Raw genomic sequence first — 20,331 nt, forward strand, 5'->3', positions numbered from 1 at the left:
CATTCACTACATCACACTCCCTTCATTCACTACATCACACTCCCCTCATTCACTGCATCACACTCCCCTCAATCACTACATCACACTCCCTTCATTCACTACATCACACTCCCCTCATTCACTACATCGCACTCCCCTCATTCACTACATCACACTCCCCTCATTTACTATATCACACTCCCCTCATTCACTACATCGCACTCTCCTCATTCACGACACCACACTCCCCTCCTTCACTACACCTCACTCCCCTCATTCACTGCATCGCACTCCCCTCATTCACTACATCGCACTCCCCTCATTCACGACACCACACTCCCCTCATTCACGACATCACTCTCCCCTAATTCACTACACCGCACTCCCCTCATTCACTGCATCACTCTCCCCTCATTCACTACATCACACTCCCCTCATTCACTACATCACACTCCCCTCAATCACTACATCACACTCCCCTCATTCACTGCATCACACTCCCCTTATTCAATGCATCAGACTCCCCTCAATCACTACATCACACTCCCCTCATTCACTACATCACCCTCCCCTCGTTCACTACATCACACTCCCCTTATTCACTGCATCACACTCCCCTCAATCACTACATCACACTCCCCTCATTCACTGCATCACACTCCCCTCATTCACTACACCACACTCCCCTCATTCACTGCATCACACGCCCATTATTCACTGCATCACACTCCCCTCAATCACTACATTACACTCCCCTCATTCACTACATCACACTCCCCTTATTCACTGCATCACACTTCCCTCAATCACTACTTCACACTCACCTCATTCTGTATATCACACTCCCCTCAGTCACTACAGCACACTCCCCTCATTCACTGCATCGCACTCCCCTAATTCACTACATCACACTCCCCTGATTCACTACATAACTCCCCTCATTCACTACATCACAATCCCCTCATTCACTACATCACTCTCCCCTCATTCACTACATCACACTCCCCTCATTCACTTCATCTCTCTCCCTTCATTCACTATTCCACACTCCCCTCATTCATTACATCACACTCCCTCAGTCAGTGCATTCCACTTCCCTCAGTCGCTGCATCCGAATTCCCTCAGTCTCCTCATCCCACACACGTCAGGCAGTAAATCCCACTTCCCACAGTAAGAGAATGATTCAATCTGAGGAACAGAGGATTGCTGCAGTTTCATTTGGTGAGCAGTCTGTAGAATGGACCACACAAAGTAGATACCTGAGGCTGTAGACACCACGAGAATAGTGTGTGGACGGTCATTGGATTGGTGAGTCGATTGTTCCTCGGGTTCCTGAGTTGGGGATGTCTCTGGAGCTTGAAAAATGGAAGTGAGACAAAGGAGTGTGCGTACTGGAGAACAGGTCACCAGGCTGGTACTAGAGTCAGGAGAATGTCCAACATCAGTCTTTATATAGGCTAGAATCATCTAATCCCCTCAGTCACTAAATTCCATGTCCCTCTGTCACTGGTTTTTATTTAGTCGTTCGTGGTATGTTGGCGTCGCTGGCAAGGCCAGCTTTTGCTGCCCTTCCCTAACTGCCCTTGAGAAGGTGGTGGAGAGCCGCCTTCTTCAATACAACTGTGTGGTTTGCTGGGCCATTTCAGAGGGCAGTTAAGGTTCAACCACATTGCTGTGGGTCTGGAGCCAAATATAGGCCAGACCGGGTAAGGACAGCAGATTTCCTTCCCTAAAGGACATTAGTGAACCGGATGTATTTTTAATGACAATCTGATAGATTAATGGTCCAGCATTTAATTCCAGAGTTTTATTAAGTTCCCCAACTGTTGTGGTGGGATTTGATCTCATATTCTCCAGATCATTAGTCCAGGCCTTGGGATTATTAGTGCAGTAACATAACCTCTGTGTTACCGTTCCCACGCATCCAAATCCCCTCAATCCCCTCAGCCAACACACGTCAGTCAGTGCATCCCATTCCCCTCATTAAGAGACTGGATGAATCTCTGGGAATTTGGATTTCAGCTCTTATTTGGGACATTTTGTTACGTTAAAGGCGCTATATAAATACATTTTGTTGTTGTTGTTGTTGAACAGTCTGTGTAGTATTGGACCCCACAAGGCAGTTACCTGAGCTTGCAGCCCCTTCTGGGCTAGAGGAGGAGCGGTCAGTGGATTCACAAGTCGATTGTTTCTCGGGCTCCTGATTTGGGACTGTCTTTGGATCTGTAATAAAGGAAGAGAGACATGGGAGAGTACAGAGTGGAGAACACCAGAACAGGTCATCAGGCTGCTATTAGAGTCTGGAGAATGTCAGACACCAGTCTTTATAAAATGCATAATCAGCCAATCCCATTCGCCATCACCCAGAAAGTCTAGAGAGGGGGCCCAGTGCTACACTGGGGGTCTATCGTGATCAGTGTGCATCGCAGGGAACAGAGTGTCCGATAGACTCGAAGAACAGCGTCTGATTCAGCTCCCTAGAGCTTTGGTGAAAAGTACATTTTGTGTTTCAATTCCTTTATTCGCTGTGCCCCTTACAACATGGCGGGGCACAATATCACTTTTTCATTCCATTGATGACACGTGTAATACCAGAGCCACCCTTCTGGAACATTTCAAAACGGACGTGTTTACTTGCAACACACAAAGATCTAATTGTTCCCCTTTGATGACAACTCCTGATTGCTGATTGGGACCCTTGGAGGACAAGACTGCCTACTCCAGACAGAACAGAATGTACTTGCAACAGACAGGACTCACCCTCGTGGTTTAAGACCTTCTCCCACCCGCAAACATGTGCCTGCCCCCAGCGCCCAAGTTAGTGACCTAATAACGCCGACCAAGTTTCTGATCTACTCACCCCGCCCAAGTTCCTGACCTCTCTCCAACCAAGTTCCTGACCTCCACACACCCAGGTTCCTGACATTCTCTTGACGTGCAATTTCTTGACATCCGCCCGTCAAAGTTTCTGACCTCCTCCAAAAGCCTGAGTTCCTGAACTTCTCCCCGAGTATGTGTTACTGACCATCTCTAAACACACCGAGTTACTGCGCCACGCGAATAGCTGCCCTTCTCTCCCACACCGAGATCCTGACCATCTCGCCACCCCCCGCCACCCCAGAGTTGAGACATTCTCTCCCCCTCCAACAGGTTCCTCACCTTCTTCCCTCATCCGTGTTCCTGACCTTAGCCCCCTCCAACCCGAGTTCCTGGCCTTCTCTTTACCCCCGAGTTCCAGACCTCCCCCCACCTGATTATCGGACCTCTCGCCCCCCACCCCGAGTTCATGATCTTCTCTACACCCACCTAGAGCTCCTGAACTTATTGCCCTGCCACCTGATTTCTTTACCTTCTCTTTTCGCCCCAAGTTCCTGACCTTCTCCCTCCGCACGATGTTTGGACCTTTGCTCCCCCGACCCTGAGTTCCTGACCATCTCTCCCCGCACCCAGAGCTACTGATTTAATTGCCCGCCCACTGAGTTACTGACCATCTCTTTCCCCCCTGCCGAGTTCCTGACCTTCTCTCCCCACACCCAGAGCTACTGATTTTATCGCCCGCCCACCGTGTTCCTGAACATGTCTTCCCCCCCCCATGCGGAGCTCCAGACCTTCTCACCTAACCTGATTTTTGGTCCATCTTTCCCCCCACCCCGAGTTCTTGACCTTCTTACCCGCACCCCGAGTTCCTGACCTTCCTACCCGCACCCCGAGTTCCTAACATTCTTTCCCCCCCGAGTTCCTGGCCACCTTTCCCCCACCCCGTGTTCCTGACCTTCTTTCCCCCACCCCGAGTTCCTGACCTTCTTTCCCCCCACCCCGTGTTCCTGATCTTCTTTCCCCCCACCCCGAGTTCCTGACCTCCTTTCCCCCACCCCGAGTTCCTGACCTTCTTTCCCCCACCCCGAGTTCCTGACCTTCTTACCCGCACCCCGAGTTCCAGACCTTCTTTCCCCCCACCCGAGTTCCTGACCTCCTTTCCCCCACCCCGAGTTCCTGACCTTCTTTCCCCCCACCCCGCGTTCCTGACATTCTTTCCCCCCCCGAGTTCCTGACCTTCTTTCCCCCCACCCCGAATTAGTGATATTCTTTCCCCCCGCCCCGCGTTCCTGACGTTCTTTCCACCGCCCCCGAGTTCCTGACCTTCTCTCCCCACACCGAGTTCCTGACCTTCTTTCCCCACCCCGAGTTCCTGACCTTCTTTTCCCCACCCCGAGTTCCTGACCTTCTTACCCCCCACCCTGCGTTCCTAACCTTATTTCCCCCAACCCCGCATTCCTGACATTCTTTCCACCCACCCCGAGTTCCTGACATTCATTCCCCCCACCCGGAGTTCCTGACATTCTATCCCCGCACCCCGAGTTCCTGACCTTCTTTCCCCGCACCCCGAGTTCCTGACCTTCTTTCCCCCCACCCGGAGTTCCTGACCTTCTTTCCCCCCACCCCGAGTTCCTGACCTTCTTCCCCCACCCCGAATTCCTGACCCTCTTTCCGCCACCCCGAGCTCCTGACCTTCTTTCCCCCCACCCCGAGTTCCTGAACTTCTTTCCGCCCACCCCGAGTTCCTGACCTTCTTTCCCCCACCCCGAGTTCCTGACCTTCTTTCCGCCCACCCCGAGTTCCTGACATTCTTTTCCCCACCCCGAGTTCCTGACCTTCTTTCCCCGCACCCCAAGTTCCTGACCTTCTTTCCCCCACCCCGAGTTCCTGACCTTCTTTCCCCCCACCCGAGTTCCAGACCTCCTTTCCCCCACCCCGAGTTCCTGACCTTCTTTCCCCGCACCCCGAGTTCATAAGAACATAAGAACATAAGAAATAAGAGCAGGAGTAGGCCAATTGGCCCCTCGAGCCTGCTCCGCCATTCAATAAGATCATGGCTGATCTGATCCTAACCGCCAATCCACTATGACAGGACTATCTCCTGAATCTAACAGCATTAGTCACACGAAAAGAGGAGCAGGATCAGGCTACACGGCCCCTGGGCTCGCTCCGCTACCCAGAGGGCCATGACCTATCCGAACCTAGACTCATGTCCAAATTCCTGCCCGCTCCCTGTAACCCTTAATTCCCTTTTCTACGAGGAAACTGTCTATTTCTGTTTTAAATTTATGTAATGATGTAGCTTCGACAGCTTTTTGGGGCAGCATATTCCATGGACCTACCACCCTCTGAGTGAAGTAGTTCCTCCTCATCTCAGTTTTGAAAGAGCAGCCCCTTATTCTAAGACTATGCCCCCTAGTTCTAGTTTCACCCATCATCTGGAACATCCTCCCTGCATCCACCCGATCCAACCCCTTCATAATCTTATATGTTTCAATAAGATCGCCTATCAATCTTCTGAACTCCAATGAGTAGAGTCCCAATCTACTCAACCTCTCCTCATATGTCCATCCCCTCATCCCCGGGATTAATCGAGTGAACCTTCTTTGTACTGACTCGAGAGCAAGTATGTCCTTTCTTAAGTATGGACACCAAAACTGTATGCAGTATTCCAGGTGCGGACTCACCAATACCTTGTACAACTGAAGCAATACCTCCCTATTTTTATATTCTATCCCCCTAGCAATGAAAGCCAACATTCCATTGGCCTTCTTAATCACTTGCTGCACCTGCGTACTAACCTTTTGTGTTTCGTGCACCAGGACCTCCAGATCCCTTTGTACTTCAGTACTTTCAAATTTCTTGCCATTAAGATAATAACTTGCTCTACGATTTTTCCTGCCAAAGTGCATAACCTCACACTTTCCAGTATTGTATTCCATCTGCCAAATCTCTGCCAACTTACTTAGCCTGTCTATGTCCCCTTGCAGGTTTTTTATGTCCTCCTCACTCACTACTTTCCCTCCCATCTTAGTATCATCTGCAAACTTTGATATGTTACACTCGGTCCCCTCCTCCAAATCGTTAATATAGATTGTAAAGAGTTGGGGACCCAGCACTGACCCCTGCGGAACACCACTAGTTACTGATTGCCATTCTGAGAATGAACCATTTATCCCAACTCTCTGCCTTCTGTTAGATAGCCAATCCTCTATCCATGCTAGAATATTACCCCCAATCCCGTGATTTTTTATCTTAAGCAATAATCTTTTGTGTGGCACCTTGTCAAATGCCATTTTGAAGTCTAAATACACTACGTCCACTGGTTCCCCTTTATCCACCCTATATGTTACTTCATCAAAGAACTCCAGCAAGTTTGTCAAACATGACTTCCCCTTCATAAAACCATGCTGACTTTGTCTTATTAAATTTTGATTATCCAAATGTCCTGTTACTGTCTCCTTAATAATGGACTCCAAAATTTTACCTACCACAGATGTTAGGCTAACCGGTCTATAGTTTCCAGCCTTCTGTCTACTGCCCTTTTTAAATAAGGGTGTTACATTAGCAGTTTTCCAGTCTGCCGGGACCTTTGCTGAGTCCAGGGAGTTTTGGAAGATTATTACCATTGCATCCACAATCCCTACCGCCACTTCCCTCAAATCCCTGGGATGTAAGCCATCAGGTCCAGGTGATTTATCCGCCTTGAGTCCCATTATTTTACCAAGTACTACTTCCTTAGTGATTTTAATCGTATTTAGCTCCTCCCCCCCTATAGCCCCCTGCTTGTCAAGTGTTGGGATATTCTTGGTGTCCTCTACTGTAAAGACTGATACAAAATATTCATTCAGTGTTTTTGCCATCTCCATATTTCCCACCATTAATTTCCCGGTCTCATCCTCTAAGGGACCAACATTTATTTAGCCACCCTTTTTCTTTTTATATAACTATAAAAACTCTTACTATCTGTCTTTATATTTTTTGCTAATTTACTTTCATAATCTATCTTCCCTTTCTTAATCAATCTTTTTGTTATTTTTTGCTGTCTTTTAAAGTTTTCCCAATCCTCTATCCTCCCACTAGATTTGGCTACCTTATATGCCCTTGTTTTTAGTCGAATACTATCCTTAATTTCTTTACTTAGCCACGGATGGCTGTCTTTTCTTTTACACCCTTTTTTTCTCAGTGGAATATACTTTTTTTTGGAATTTGTAAAATAACTCCTTAAATGTACACCACTGATCATATATCGTCTTATCCTTTAACCTATTTTCCCAATCCACTTTACTCAATTCCGCACTCATACCTTCATAGTCTCCTTTATTCAAGCTTAGCACGCTTGTTTGAGATACAGCCTCCTCACCCTCTAAATGAATATGGAATTCAACCATGTTATGGTCACTCATTCCAAGGGGATCCTTTACTAGGACATTTTTAATTAATCCTGTCTCGTTACACAGGACCAGATCTAAGGTTGCTTGCCCCCTGGTTGGTTCAGTTACATACAGCTCAAGAAACCCATCCCTAATACACTCAATGAACTCATCCTCAAGGCAGCCCTGCCCAATTTGATTCGTCCAATTTATATGATAGTTAAAATCCCCCATAATTGTAGATGTTCCCTTATTACAAGCTTCAACTATTTCCTGATTGATACTCCGTCCAACCGAGTTGCGACTGTTCGGAGGCCTATATACTACACCCACTAGTGTTTTTTTCGCCTTATTATTCCTTATCTCCACCCAAACTGTTTCATTATCCTGATCCTTTGACCCAATATCATTTCCCTGTATTACAGTGATTCCTTCCTTTATTAACATAGCCACCCCACCTCCCCTTCCTTCCTGCCTGTCCTTCCTGATTGTTAAATAACCTGGTATGTTTAATTCCCAGGCATTGTCACCCTGCAGCCATGTATCTGTAATGGCCACAAGATCATACCCATATGTAGCTATTTGTGCCTTTAACTCGTCTATTTTGTTACGAATGCTACGTGCATTCAGATAGAGAACTTTCAAATATGTTTTGTGACACTTAGTTCCTGCCATTGCCCTTTTTATTACTTTACCTTTTACTCCACACCTTCTACACCTTCCTGACACGCTCTGGTTTTTAATTTCCCCACTGCTACCTAAGTCTATGACCTTCTCTGTTGTCATTTGTATTATTTACTCTCTAGGAACCTCCACCCCACTAGTTAGTTTAAAGCCCGCTCTACAGCCCTAGTTATATGATCCGCCAGGACTCTAGTCCCAGCACTGGCCAAGTGAAGCCCGTCCCAATGGAACAGCTCCCTCCTGCCCCAGCACTGGCGCCAGTGTCCCAGGAAGCAAAATCCATTTCTCCCACACCAGTCTTTGAGCCACGCATTTAACTCTCTTATTTTATTTGTCCTAGCCAAATTCGCTCGTGGCTCAGGTAATAATCCAGAGATTAGTACCCTTGTGGTTCTGCTTTTTAATTTGGCCCCTAGCTGCTCAAACTCCCTCAGCAGAACCTCCTTCCTTGTCCTATCTATGTCGTTGGTACCAACATGGACCACGACAACTGGATCCTCCCCCTCCCACTCCAAGTTTCTGTCCAGCCCAGAGGAGATGTCCTTAACCCTGGCACCGGGTAGGCAACACAACCTACGGGACTCTCGTTCCTGACCTTCTAACCCGCACCCCGAGTTCCTGACCTTCTTTCCCCCCACCTGGAGTTCCTGACCTTCATTCCCCCCACCCCGAGTTCCTGACCTTGTTTCACCCACCACGAGTTCCTGACCTTCTTTCCCCCCACCCCGTGTTCCTGACATTCTTTCCCCCACCCCGAGTCCCTGACCTTCTTTCCCCCACCCCGAGTTCCTGACCTTCTTTCCACCCACGCGGAGTTCCTGACCTTCTTTCCCCCCACCCCGATTTCCTGATCATCTGTCCCCCCACCCCGAGTTCCTGAACTTCTTTCCCCCCACCCCGAGTTCCTGACCTTCTTTCCCCCTACCCCGAGTTCCTGACATTCTTTCCCCCCACCCGAGTTCCTGAACTTCTTTCCCCCCACCCCGAGTTCCGAACCTTCTTTACCCCAACCCGAGTTCCTGAACTTCATTCCCCCACCCCGTGTTCCTGACCCTCTTTCCCCCACTCCGAGTTCCTGACCGTGTTTCCCCCACCCGAGTCCTGACCATCTTTCGCCCCACCCCGAGTTCCTGACCTTCTTTCACCCGACCCCGAATTCCTGACCTTCTTTCCCCCACCCCGAGTTCCTGACCCTCTTTCCCCCACCCCGAGTTCCTGCCCGTGTTTCCCCCACCCGAGTCCTGACATTCTTTCCCGCACCCCGAGTTCCTGACCTTCTTTCCCCCCACCCCGAGTTGCTGACCGTGTTTCCCCCACCCCGATTCCTGACCTTCTTTCCCACCACCCCGAGTTCCTGACCTTTTTTCCCCACACCCCGAGTTCATGACCTTCTTTCCCTCCCACCCCGACTTCCTGACCTTCTTTCCCCCCACCCCGCGTTCCTGACATTCTTTCCCCCCACCCCGAGTTCCTGACCTTCTTTCCCCCCACCCGGTGTTTCTGACCTTCTTTCCCCCCACCCCGAGTTCCTTACCTTCTTTCCCCGCACCCCGAGTTCCTGACCTTCTTTCCCCACACCCCGATTTCCTGACCTTCTTTCCCCCCACCCGGAGTTCCTGGCCTTCTTTCCCTCACCCGGAGTTCCTGACCTTCTTTCCCCGCACCCCGAGTTCCTGACCTTCTTTCCCCGCACCCCAAGTTCCTGACCTTCTTTCCCCGCACCCCGAGTTCCTGACCTTCTTTCCCGCACCCCGAGTTCCTGACCTTCTTTCCCCGCACCCCGATTTCCTGACCTTCTTTCCCCCCACCCCGAGTTCCTAACCTTCTTTCTCCCCACCCAGAGTTCCTGACCTTCTTTCCCCCCACCCCGAGTTCCTGACCTTCTTTCCCCCCACCCCGATTTCCTGACCTTCTTTCCCCCACCACGAGTACCAGACCTTCTTTCCCCCACCCCGAGTTCCTGGCCTTCTTTCCCACTAGTCCGAGTTCCTGACCTCCTTCCCCCCCAGCCCGAGTTCCTGACATTCTTTCTCCTCCCAGAGTTCCTCTCCTTTCCCCCAGCCCCGCATTGCTGAACATCTTTCCCCCTCCCCGAGCTCCTGAACTTCTTTCCCCCCACCCAGAGACCCTGACCTTCTTCCCCCCACCCCGAGTTCCTGAACTTCTTTCCCCCCACCCCGAGTTCCTGACCTTCTCTCCCCCCACCCCGAGTTCCTGACCTTCTTTCCCCCCATGCCGAGTTCCTGGCCTCCTTTCCCCCACCCCGAGTTCCTGACCTTCTTTCCCCCACCCCGAGTTCCTGGCCTTCTTTCCCCCACCCCGAGTTCCTGACCTTCTTTCCCCCACCCCGAGTTCCTGACCTTCTTTCCCCCACCCCGTGTTCCTGACCCACTTTCCCCCACCCCGAGTTCCTGACCTTCTTTCAACCCACCCCGAGTTCCTGACCTTCTTTCTCCCACCACGAGTTCCTGACCTTCTTTCCCCCCATTCCGAGTTCCTGACCTCCTTTCCCCCACCCCGAGTTCCTGACCTTCTTTCAACCCACCCCGAGTTCCTGACCTTCTTTCTCCCACCACGAGTTCCTGACCTTCTTTCCCCCCATTCCGAGTTCCTGACCTCCTTTCCCCCACCCCGAGTTCCTGACCTCCTTTCCCCCACCCCGAGTTCCTGACCTTCTTTCCCCCACCCCGAGTTCCTGACCTTCTTACCCGCACCCCGAGTTCCAGACCTTCTTTCCCCCCACCCGAGTTCCTGACCTCCTTTCCCCCACCCCGAGTTCCTGACCTTCTTTCCCCCCACCCCGCGTTCCTGACATTCTTTCCCCCCCCGAGTTCCTGACCTTCTTTCCCCCCACCCCGAGTTAGTGATATTCTTTCCCCCCGCCCCGCGTTCCTGACGTTCTTTCCACCGCCCCCGAGTTCCTGAACTTCTCTCCCCACACCGAGTTCCTGACCTTCTTTCCCCACCCCGAGTTCCTGACCTTCTTTTCCCCACCCCGAGTTCCTGACCTTCTTACCCCCCACCCTGCGTTCCTAACCTTATTTCCCCCCACCCCGCATTCCTGACATTCTTTCCACCCACCCCGAGTTCCTGACATTCATTCCCCCCACCCGGAGTTCCTGACATTCTATCCCCGCACCCCGAGTTCCTGACCTTCTTTCCCCGCACCCCGAGTTCCTGACCTTCTTTCCCCCCACCCGGAGTTCCTGACCTTCTTTCCCCCCACCCCGAGTTCCTGACCTTCTTTCCCCCACCCCGAATTCCTGACCCTCTTTCCGCCACCCCGAGCTCCTGACCTTCTTTCCCCCCACCCCGAGTTCCTGAACTTCTTTCCGCCCACCCCGAGTTCCTGACCTTCTTTCCCCCACCCCGAGTTCCTGACCTTCTTTCCGCCCACCCCGAGTTCCTGTCATTCTTTTCCCCACCCCGAGTTCCTGACCTTCTTTCCCCGCACCCCAAGTTCCTGACGTTCTTTCCCCCACCCCGAGTTCCTGACCTTCTTTCCCCCCACCCGAGTTCCAGACCTCCTTTCCCCCACCCCGAGTTCCTGACCTTCTTTCCCCGCACCCCGAGTTCATAAGAACATAAGAACATAAGAAATAGGAGCAGGAGTAGGCCAATTGGCCCCTCGAGCCTGCTCCGCCATTCAATAAGATCATGGCTGATCTGATCCTAACCGCCAATCCACTATGACAGGACTATCTCCTGAATCTAACAGCATTAGTCACACGAAAACAGGAGCAGGATCAGGCTACACGGCCCCTGGGCTCGCTCCGCTACCCAGAGGGCCATGACCTATCCGAACCTAGACTCATGTCCAAATTCCTGCCCGCTCCCTGTAACCCTTAATTCCCTTTTCTACTAGGAAACTGTCTATTTCTGTTTTAAATTTATGTAATGATGTAGCTTCGACAGCTTTTTGGGGCAGCATATTCCATGGACCTACCACCCTCTGAGTGAAGTAGTTCCTCCTCATCTCAGTTTTGAAAGAGCAGCCCCTTATTCTAAGACTATGCCCCCTAGTTCTAGTTTCACCCATCATCTGGAACATCCTCCCTGCATCCACCCGATCCAACCCCTTCATAATCTTATATGTTTCAATAAGATCGCCTATCAATCTTCTGAACTCCAATGAGTAGAGTCCCAATCTACTCAACCTCTCCTCATATGTCCATCCCCTCATCCCCGGGATTAATCGAGTGAACCTTCTTTGTACTGACTCGAGAGCAAGTATGTCCTTTCTTAAGTATGGACACCAAAACTGTACGCAGTATTCCAGGTGCGGACTCACCAATACCTTGTACAACTGAAGCAATACCTCCCTATTTTTATATTCTATCCCCCTAGCAATGAAAGCCAACATTCCATTGGCCTTCTTAATCACTTGCTGCACCTGCGTACTAACCTTTTGTGTTTCGTGCACCAGGACCTCCAGATCCCTTTGTACTTCAGTACTTTCAAATTTCTTGCCATTAAGATAATAACTTGCTCTACGATTTTTCCTGCCAAAGTGCATAACCTCACACTTTCCAGTATTGTATTCCATCTGTCAAATCTCTGCCCACTAACTTAGCCTGTCTATGTCCCCTTGCAGGTTTTTTATGTCCTCCTCACTCACTACTTTCCCTCCCATCTTAGTATCATCTGCAAACTTTGATATGTTACACTCGGTCCCCTCCTCCAAATCGTTAATATAGATTGTAAAGAGTTGGGGACCCAGCACTGACCCCTGCGGAACACCACTAGTTACTGATTGCCATTCTGAGAATGAACCATTTATCCCAACTCTCTGCCTTCTGTTAGATAGCCAATCCTCTATCCATGCTAGAATATTACCCCCAATCCCGTGATTTTTTATCTTAAGCAATAATCTTTTGTGTGGCACCTTGTCAAATGCCATTTTGAAGTCTAAATACACTACGTCCACTGGTTCCCCTTTATCCACCCTATATGTTACTTCATCAAAGAACTCCAGCAAGTTTGTCAAACATGACTTCCCCTTCATAAAACCATGCTGACTTTGTCTTATTAAATTATGATTATCCAAATGTCCTGTTACTGTCTCCTTAATAATGGACTCCAAAATTTTACCTACCACAGATGTTAGGCTAACCGGTCTATAGTTTCCAGCCTTCTGTCTACTGCCCTTTTTAAATAAGGGTGTTACATTAGCAGTTTTCCAGTCTGCCGGGACCTTTGCTGAGTCCAGGGAGTTTTGGAAGATTATTACCATTGCATCCACAATCCCTACCGCCACTTCCCTCAAAACCCTGGGATGTAAGCCATCAGGTCCAGGTGATTTATCCGCCTTGAGTCCCATTATTTTACCAAGTACTACTTCCTTAGTGATTTTAATCGTATTTAGCTCCTCCCCCCCTATAGCCCCCTGCTTGTCAAGTGTTGGGATATTCTTGGTGTCCTCTACTGTAAAGACTGATACAAAATATTCATTCAGTGTTTTTGCCATCTCCATATTTCCCACCATTAATTTCCCGGTCTCATCCTCTAAGGGACCAACATTTATTTAGCCACCCTTTTTCTTTTTATATAACTATAAAAACTCTTACTATCTGTCTTTATATTTTTTGCTAATTTACTTTCATAATCTATCTTCCCTTTCTTAATCAATCTTTTTGTTATTTTTTGCTGTCTTTTAAAGTTTTCCCAATCCTCTATTCTCCCACTAGATTTGGCTACCTTATATGCCCTTGTTTTTAGTCGAATACTATCCTTAATTTCTTTACTTAGCCACGGATGGCTGTCTTTTCTTTTACACCCTTTTTTTCTCAGTGGAATATACTTTTTTTTGGAATTTGTAAAATAACTCCTTAAATGTACACCACTGATCATGTATCGTCTTATCCTTTAACCTATTTTCCCAATCCACTTTACTCATTTCCGCACTCATACCTTCATAGTCTCCTTTATTCAAGCTTAGCACGCTTGTTTGAGATACAGCCTCCTCACCCTCTAAATGAATATGGAATTCAACCATGTTATGGTCACTCATTCCAAGGGGATCCTTTACTAGGACATTTTTAATTAATCCTGTCTCGTTACACAGGACCAGATCTAAGGTTGCTTGCCCCCTGGTTGGTTCAGTTACATACAGCTCAAGAAACCCATCCCTAATACACTCAATGAACTCATCCTCAAGGCAGCCCTGCCCAATTTGATTCGTCCAATTTATATGATAGTTAAAATCCCCCATAATTGTAGATGTTCCCTTATTACAAGCTTCAACTATTTCCTGATTGATACTCCGTCCAACCGAGTTGCGACTGTTCGGAGGCCTATATACTACACCCACTAGTGTTTTTTTCGCCTTATTATTCCTTATCTCCACCCAAACTGTTTCATTATCCTGATCCTTTGACCCAATATCATTTCCCTGTATTACAGTGATTCCTTCCTTTATTAACATAGCCACCCCACCTCCCCTTCCTTCCTGCCTGTCCTTCCTGATTGTTAAATAACCTGGTATGTTTAATTCCCAGGCATTGTCACCCTGCAGCCATGTATCTGTAATGGCCACAAGATCATACCCATATGTAGCTATTTGTGCCTTTAACTCGTCTATTTTGTTACGAATGCTACGTGCATTCAGATAGAGAACTTTCAAATATGTTTTGTGACACTTAGTTCCTGCCATTGCCCTTTTTATTACTTTACCTTTTACTCCACACCTTCTACACCTTCCTGACACGCTCTGGTTTTTAATTTCCCCACTGCTACCTAAGTCTATGACCTTCTCTGTTGTCATTTGTATTATTTACTCTCTAGGAACCTCCACCCCACTAGTTAGTTTAAAGCCCGCTCTACAGCCCTAGTTATATGATCCGCCAGGACTCTAGTCCCAGCACTGGCCAAGTGAAGCCCGTCCCAATGGAACAGCTCCCTCCTGCCCCAGCACTGGCGCCAGTGTCCCAGGAAGCAAAATCCATTTCTCCCACACCAGTCTTTGAGCCACGCATTTAACTCTCTTATTTTATTTGTCCTAGCCAAATTCGCTCGTGGCTCAGGTAATAATCCAGAGATTAGTACCCTTGTGGTTCTGCTTTTTAATTTGGCCCCTAGCTGCTCAAACTCCCTCAGCAGAACCTCCTTCCTTGTCCTATCTATGTCGTTGGTACCAACATGGACCACGACAACTGGATCCTCCCCCTCCCACTCCAAGTTTCTGTCCAGCCCAGAGGAGATGTCCTTAACCCTGGCACCGGATAGGCAACACAACCTACGGGACTCTCGTTCCTGACCTTCTAACCCGCACCCCGAGTTCCTGACCTTCTTTCCCCCCACCTGGAGTTCCTGACCTTCATTCCCCCCACCCCGAGTTCCTGACCTTGTTTCACCCACCACGAGTTCCTGACCTTTTTTCCCCCCACCCCGTGTTCCTGACATTCTTTCCCCCACCCCGAGTCCCTGACCTTCTTTCCCCCACCCCGAGTTCCTGACCTTCTTTCCACCCACGCGGAGTTCCTGACCTTCTTTCCCCCCACCCCGAGTTCCTGATCTTCTGTTCCCCACCCCGAGTTCCTGAACTTATTTCCCCCCACCCCGAGTTCCTGACCTTCTTTCCCCCTACACCGAGTTCCTGACATTCTTTCCCCCCACCCGAGTTCCTGAACTTCTTTCCCCCCACCCCGAGTTCCGAACCTTCTTTACCCCAACCCGAGTTCCTGAACTTCATTCCCCCACCCCGTGTTCCTGACGCTCTTTCCCCCACTCCGAGTTCCTGACCGTGTTTCCCCCACCCGAGTCCTGACCATCTTTCCCCCCACCCCGAGTTCCTGACCTTCTTTCACCGGACCCCGAATTCCTGACCTTCTTTCCCCCACCCCGAGTTCCTGACCCTCTTTCCCCCACCCCGAGTTCCTGCCCGTGTTTCCCCCACCCGAGTCCTGACATTCTTTCCCGCACCCCGAGTTCCTGACCTTCTTTCCCCCCACCCCGAGTTGCTGACCGTGTTTCCCCCACCCCGATTCCTGACCTTCTTTCCCACCACCCCGAGTTCCTGACCTTCTTTCCCCACACCCCGAGTTCATGACCTTCTTTCCCCCCCACCCCGACATCCTGACCGTCTTTCCCCCCACACCGCGTTCCTGACATTCTTTCCCCCCACCCCGAGTTCCTGACCTTCTTTCCCCCCACCCGGTGTTTCTGACCTTCTTTCCCCCCACCCCGAGTTCCTTACCTTCTTTCCCCGCACCCCGAGTTCCTGACCTTCTTTCCCCACACCCCGATTTCCTGACCTTCTTTCCCCCCACCCGGAGTTCCTGGCCTTCTTTCCCTCACCCGGAGTTCCTGACCTTCTTTCCCCGCACCCCGAGTTCCTGACCTTCTTTCCCCGCACCCCAAGTTCCTGACCTTCTTTCCCCGCACACCGAGTTCCTGACCTTCTTTCCCGCACCCCGAGTTCCTGACCTTCTTTCCCCGCACCCCGATTTCCTGACCTTCTTTCCCCCCACCCCGAGTTCCTAACCTTCTTTCTCCCCACCCAGAGTTCCTGACCTTCTTTCCCCCCACCCCGAGTTCCTGACCTTCTTTCCCCCCACCCCGAGTTCCTGACCTTCTTTCCCCCCACCCCGATTTCCTGACCTTCTTTCCCCCACCACGAGTACCAGACCTTCTTTCCCCCACCCCGAGTTCCTGGCCTTCTTTCCCACTAGTCCGAGTTCCTGACCTCCTTCTCCCCCAGCCCGAGTTCCTGACATTCTTTCTCCTCCCAGAGTTCCTCTCCTTTCCCCCTGCCCCGCATTGCTGAACATCTTTCCCCCTCCCCGAGCTCCTGAACTTCTTTCCCCCCACCCAGAGACCCTGACCTTCTTCCCCCCACCCCGAGTTCCTGACCTTCTTTCCCCGCACCCCGAGTTCCTGAACTTCTTTCCCCCCACCCCGAGTTCCTGACCTTCTCTCCCCCCACCCCGAGTTCCTGACCTTCTTTCCCCCCATGCCGAGTTCCTGACCTCCTTTCCCCCACCCCGAGTTCCTGACCTTCTTTCCCCCACCCCGAGTTCCTGGCCTTCTTTCCCCCACCCCGAGTTCCTGACCTTCTTTCCCCCACCCCGAGTCCCTGACCTTCTTTCCCCCACCCCGTGTTCCTGACCCACTTTCCCCCACCCCGAGTTCCTGACCTTCTTTCAACCCACCCCGAGTTCCTGACCTTCTTTCTCCCACCACGAGTTCCTGACCTTCTTTCCCCCCATTCCGAGTTCCTGACCTCCTTTCCCCCACCCCGAGTTCCTGACCTTCTTTCAACCCACCCCGAGTTCCTGACCTTCTTTCTCCCACCACGAGTTCCTGACCTTCTTTCCCCCATTCCGAGTTCCTGACCTCCTTTCCCCCACCCCGAGTTCCTGACCTCCTTTCCCCCACCCCGAGTTCCTGACCTTCTTTCCCCCACCCCGAGTTCCTGACCTTCTTACCCGCACCCCGAGTTCCAGACCTTCTTTCCCCCCACCCGAGTTCCTGACCTCCTTTCCCCCACCCCGAGTTCCTGACCTTCTTTCCCCCCACCCCGCGTTCCTGACATTCTTTCCCCCCCCGAGTTCCTGACCTTCTTTCCCCCCACCCCGAGTTAGTGATATTCTTTCCCCCCGCCCCGCGTTCCTGACGTTCTTTCCACCGCCCCCGAGTTCCTGACCTTCTCTCCCCACACCGAGTTCCTGACCTTCTTTCCCCACCCCGAGTTCCTGACCTTCTTTTCCCCACCCCGAGTTCCTGACCTTCTTACCCCCCACCCTGCGTTCCTAACCTTATTTCCCCCCACCCCGCATGCCTGACATTCTTTCCACCCAATCCGAGTTCCTGACATTCATTCCCCCCACCCGGAGTTCCTGACATTCTATCCCCGCACCCCGAGTTCCTGACCTTCTTTCCCCGCACCCCGAGTTCCTGACCTTCTTTCCCCCCACCCGGAGTTCCTGACCTTCTTTCCCCCCACCCCGAGTTCCTGACCTTCTTTCCCCCACCCCGAATTCCTGACCCTCTTTCCGCCACCCCGAGCTCCTGACCTTCTTTCCACCCACCCCGAGTTCCTGAACTTCTTTCCGCCCACCCCGAGTTCCTGACCTTCTTTCCCCCACCCCGAGTTCCTGACCTTCTTTCCGCCCACCCCGAGTTCCTGTCATTCTTTTCCCCACCCCGAGTTCCTGACCTTCTTTCCCCGCACCCCAAGTTCCTGACCTTCTTTCCCCCACCCCGAGTTCCTGACCTTCTTTCCCCCCACCCGAGTTCCAGACCTCCTTTCCCCCACCCCGAGTTCCTGACCTTCTTTCCCCGCACCCCGAGTTCATAAGAACATAAGAACATAAGAAATAGGAGCAGGAGTAGGCCAATTGGCCCCTCGAGCCTGCTCCGCCATTCAATAAGATCATGGCTGATCTGATCCTAACCGCCAATCCACTATGACAGGACTATCTCCTGAATCTAACAGCATTAGTCACACGAAAACAGGAGCAGGATCAGGCTACACGGCCCCTGGGCTCGCTCCGCTACCCAGAGGGCCATGACCTATCCGAACCTAGACTCATGTCCAAATTCCTGTAACCCTTAATTCCCTTTTCTACTAGGAAACTGTCTATTTCTGTTTTAAATTTATGTAATGATGTAGCTTCGACAGCTTTTTGGGGCAGCATATTCCATGGACCTACCACCCTCTGAGTGAAGTAGTTCCTCCTCATCTCAGTTTTGAAAGAGCAGCCCCTTATTCTAAGACTATGCCCCCTAGTTCTAGTTTCACCCATCATCTGGAACATCCTCCCTGCATCCACCCGATCCAACCCCTTCATAATCTTATATGTTTCAATAAGATCGCCTATCAATCTTCTGAACTCCAATGAGTAGAGTCCCAATCTACTCAACCTCTCCTCATATGTCCATCCCCTCATCCCCGGGATTAATCGAGTGAACCTTCTTTGTACTGACTCGAGAGCAAGTATGTCCTTTCTTAAGTATGGACACCAAAACTGTACGCAGTATTCCAGGTGCGGACTCACCAATACCTTGTACAACTGAAGCAATACCTCCCTATTTTTATATTCTATCCCCCTAGCAATGAAAGCCAACATTCCATTGGCCTTCTTAATCACTTGCTGCACCTGCGTACTAACCTTTTGTGTTTCGTGCACCAGGACCTCCAGATCCCTTTGTACTTCAGTACTTTCAAATTTCTTGCCATTAAGATAATAACTTGCTCTACGATTTTTCCTGCCAAAGTGCATAACCTCACACTTTCCAGTATTGTATTCCATCTGTCAAATCTCTGCCCACTAACTTAGCCTGTCTATGTCCCCTTGCAGGTTTTTTATGTCCTCCTCACTCACTACTTTCCCTCCCATCTTAGTATCATCTGCAAACTTTGATATGTTACACTCGGTCCCCTCCTCCAAATCGTTAATATAGATTGTAAAGAGTTGGGGACCCAGCACTGACCCCTGCGGAACACCACTAGTTACTGATTGCCATTCTGAGAATGAACCATTTATCCCAACTCTCTGCCTTCTGTTAGATAGCCAATCCTCTATCCATGCTAGAATATTACCCCCAATCCCGTGATTTTTTATCTTAAGCAATAATCTTTTGTGTGGCACCTTGTCAAATGCCATTTTGAAGTCTAAATACACTACGTCCACTGGTTCCCCTTTATCCACCCTATATGTTACTTCATCAAAGAACTCCAGCAAGTTTGTCAAACATGACTTCCCCTTCATAAAACCATGCTGACTTTGTCTTATTAAATTATGATTATCCAAATGTCCTGTTACTGTCTCCTTAATAATGGACTCCAAAATTTTACCTACCACAGATGTTAGGCTAACCGGTCTATAGTTTCCAGCCTTCTGTCTACTGCCCTTTTTAAATAAGGGTGTTACATTAGCAGTTTTCCAGTCTGCCGGGACCTTTGCTGAGTCCAGGGAGTTTTGGAAGATTATTACCATTGCATCCACAATCCCTACCGCCACTTCCCTCAAAACCCTGGGATGTAAGCCATCAGGTCCAGGTGATTTATCCGCCTTGAGTCCCATTATTTTACCAAGTACTACTTCCTTAGTGATTTTAATCGTATTTAGCTCCTCCCCCCCTATAGCCCCCTGCTTGTCAAGTGTTGGGATATTCTTGGTGTCCTCTACTGTAAAGACTGATACAAAATATTCATTCAGTGTTTTTGCCATCTCCATATTTCCCACCATTAATTTCCCGGTCTCATCCTCTAAGGGACCAACATTTATTTAGCCACCCTTTTTCTTTTTATATAACTATAAAAACTCTTACTATCTGTCTTTATATTTTTTGCTAATTTACTTTCATAATCTATCTTCCCTTTCTTAATCAATCTTTTTGTTATTTTTTGCTGTCTTTTAAAGTTTTCCCAATCCTCTATTCTCCCACTAGATTTGGCTACCTTATATGCCCTTGTTTTTAGTCGAATACTATCCTTAATTTCTTTACTTAGCCACGGATGGCTGTCTTTTCTTTT

General features: G+C 49.9%; 1 protein-coding gene across 1 annotated transcript in view; it reads right to left on the reverse strand.

Annotated features, from left to right (window-relative positions):
• Positions 1 to 1,238: 1,238 nt before the first annotated feature.
• LOC147091161 (pancreatic secretory granule membrane major glycoprotein GP2-like) overlaps positions 1,239 to 20,331 on the reverse strand; it is a gene marked incomplete at its 3' end in the record, with an annotated part of 153,078 nt that continues 133,985 nt past the window's right edge. The window contains exons 6-7 of the mRNA XM_085976468.1: positions 2,107 to 2,202; positions 1,239 to 1,334 (exon numbers count right to left, since the gene is read on the reverse strand). Coding sequence (XP_085832594.1) covers positions 1,239 to 1,334; positions 2,107 to 2,202 — 192 coding nt within the window. The remainder of the gene's footprint in view (positions 1,335 to 2,106; positions 2,203 to 20,331) is intronic.

Source organism: Somniosus microcephalus, unplaced genomic scaffold, assembly GCF_052327205.1.
Source record: "Somniosus microcephalus isolate GS21.2 unplaced genomic scaffold, FLI_Smic_1.0 unresolved_chr3, whole genome shotgun sequence".
Classification (NCBI taxonomy): domain Eukaryota; kingdom Metazoa; phylum Chordata; class Chondrichthyes; order Squaliformes; family Somniosidae; genus Somniosus; species Somniosus microcephalus.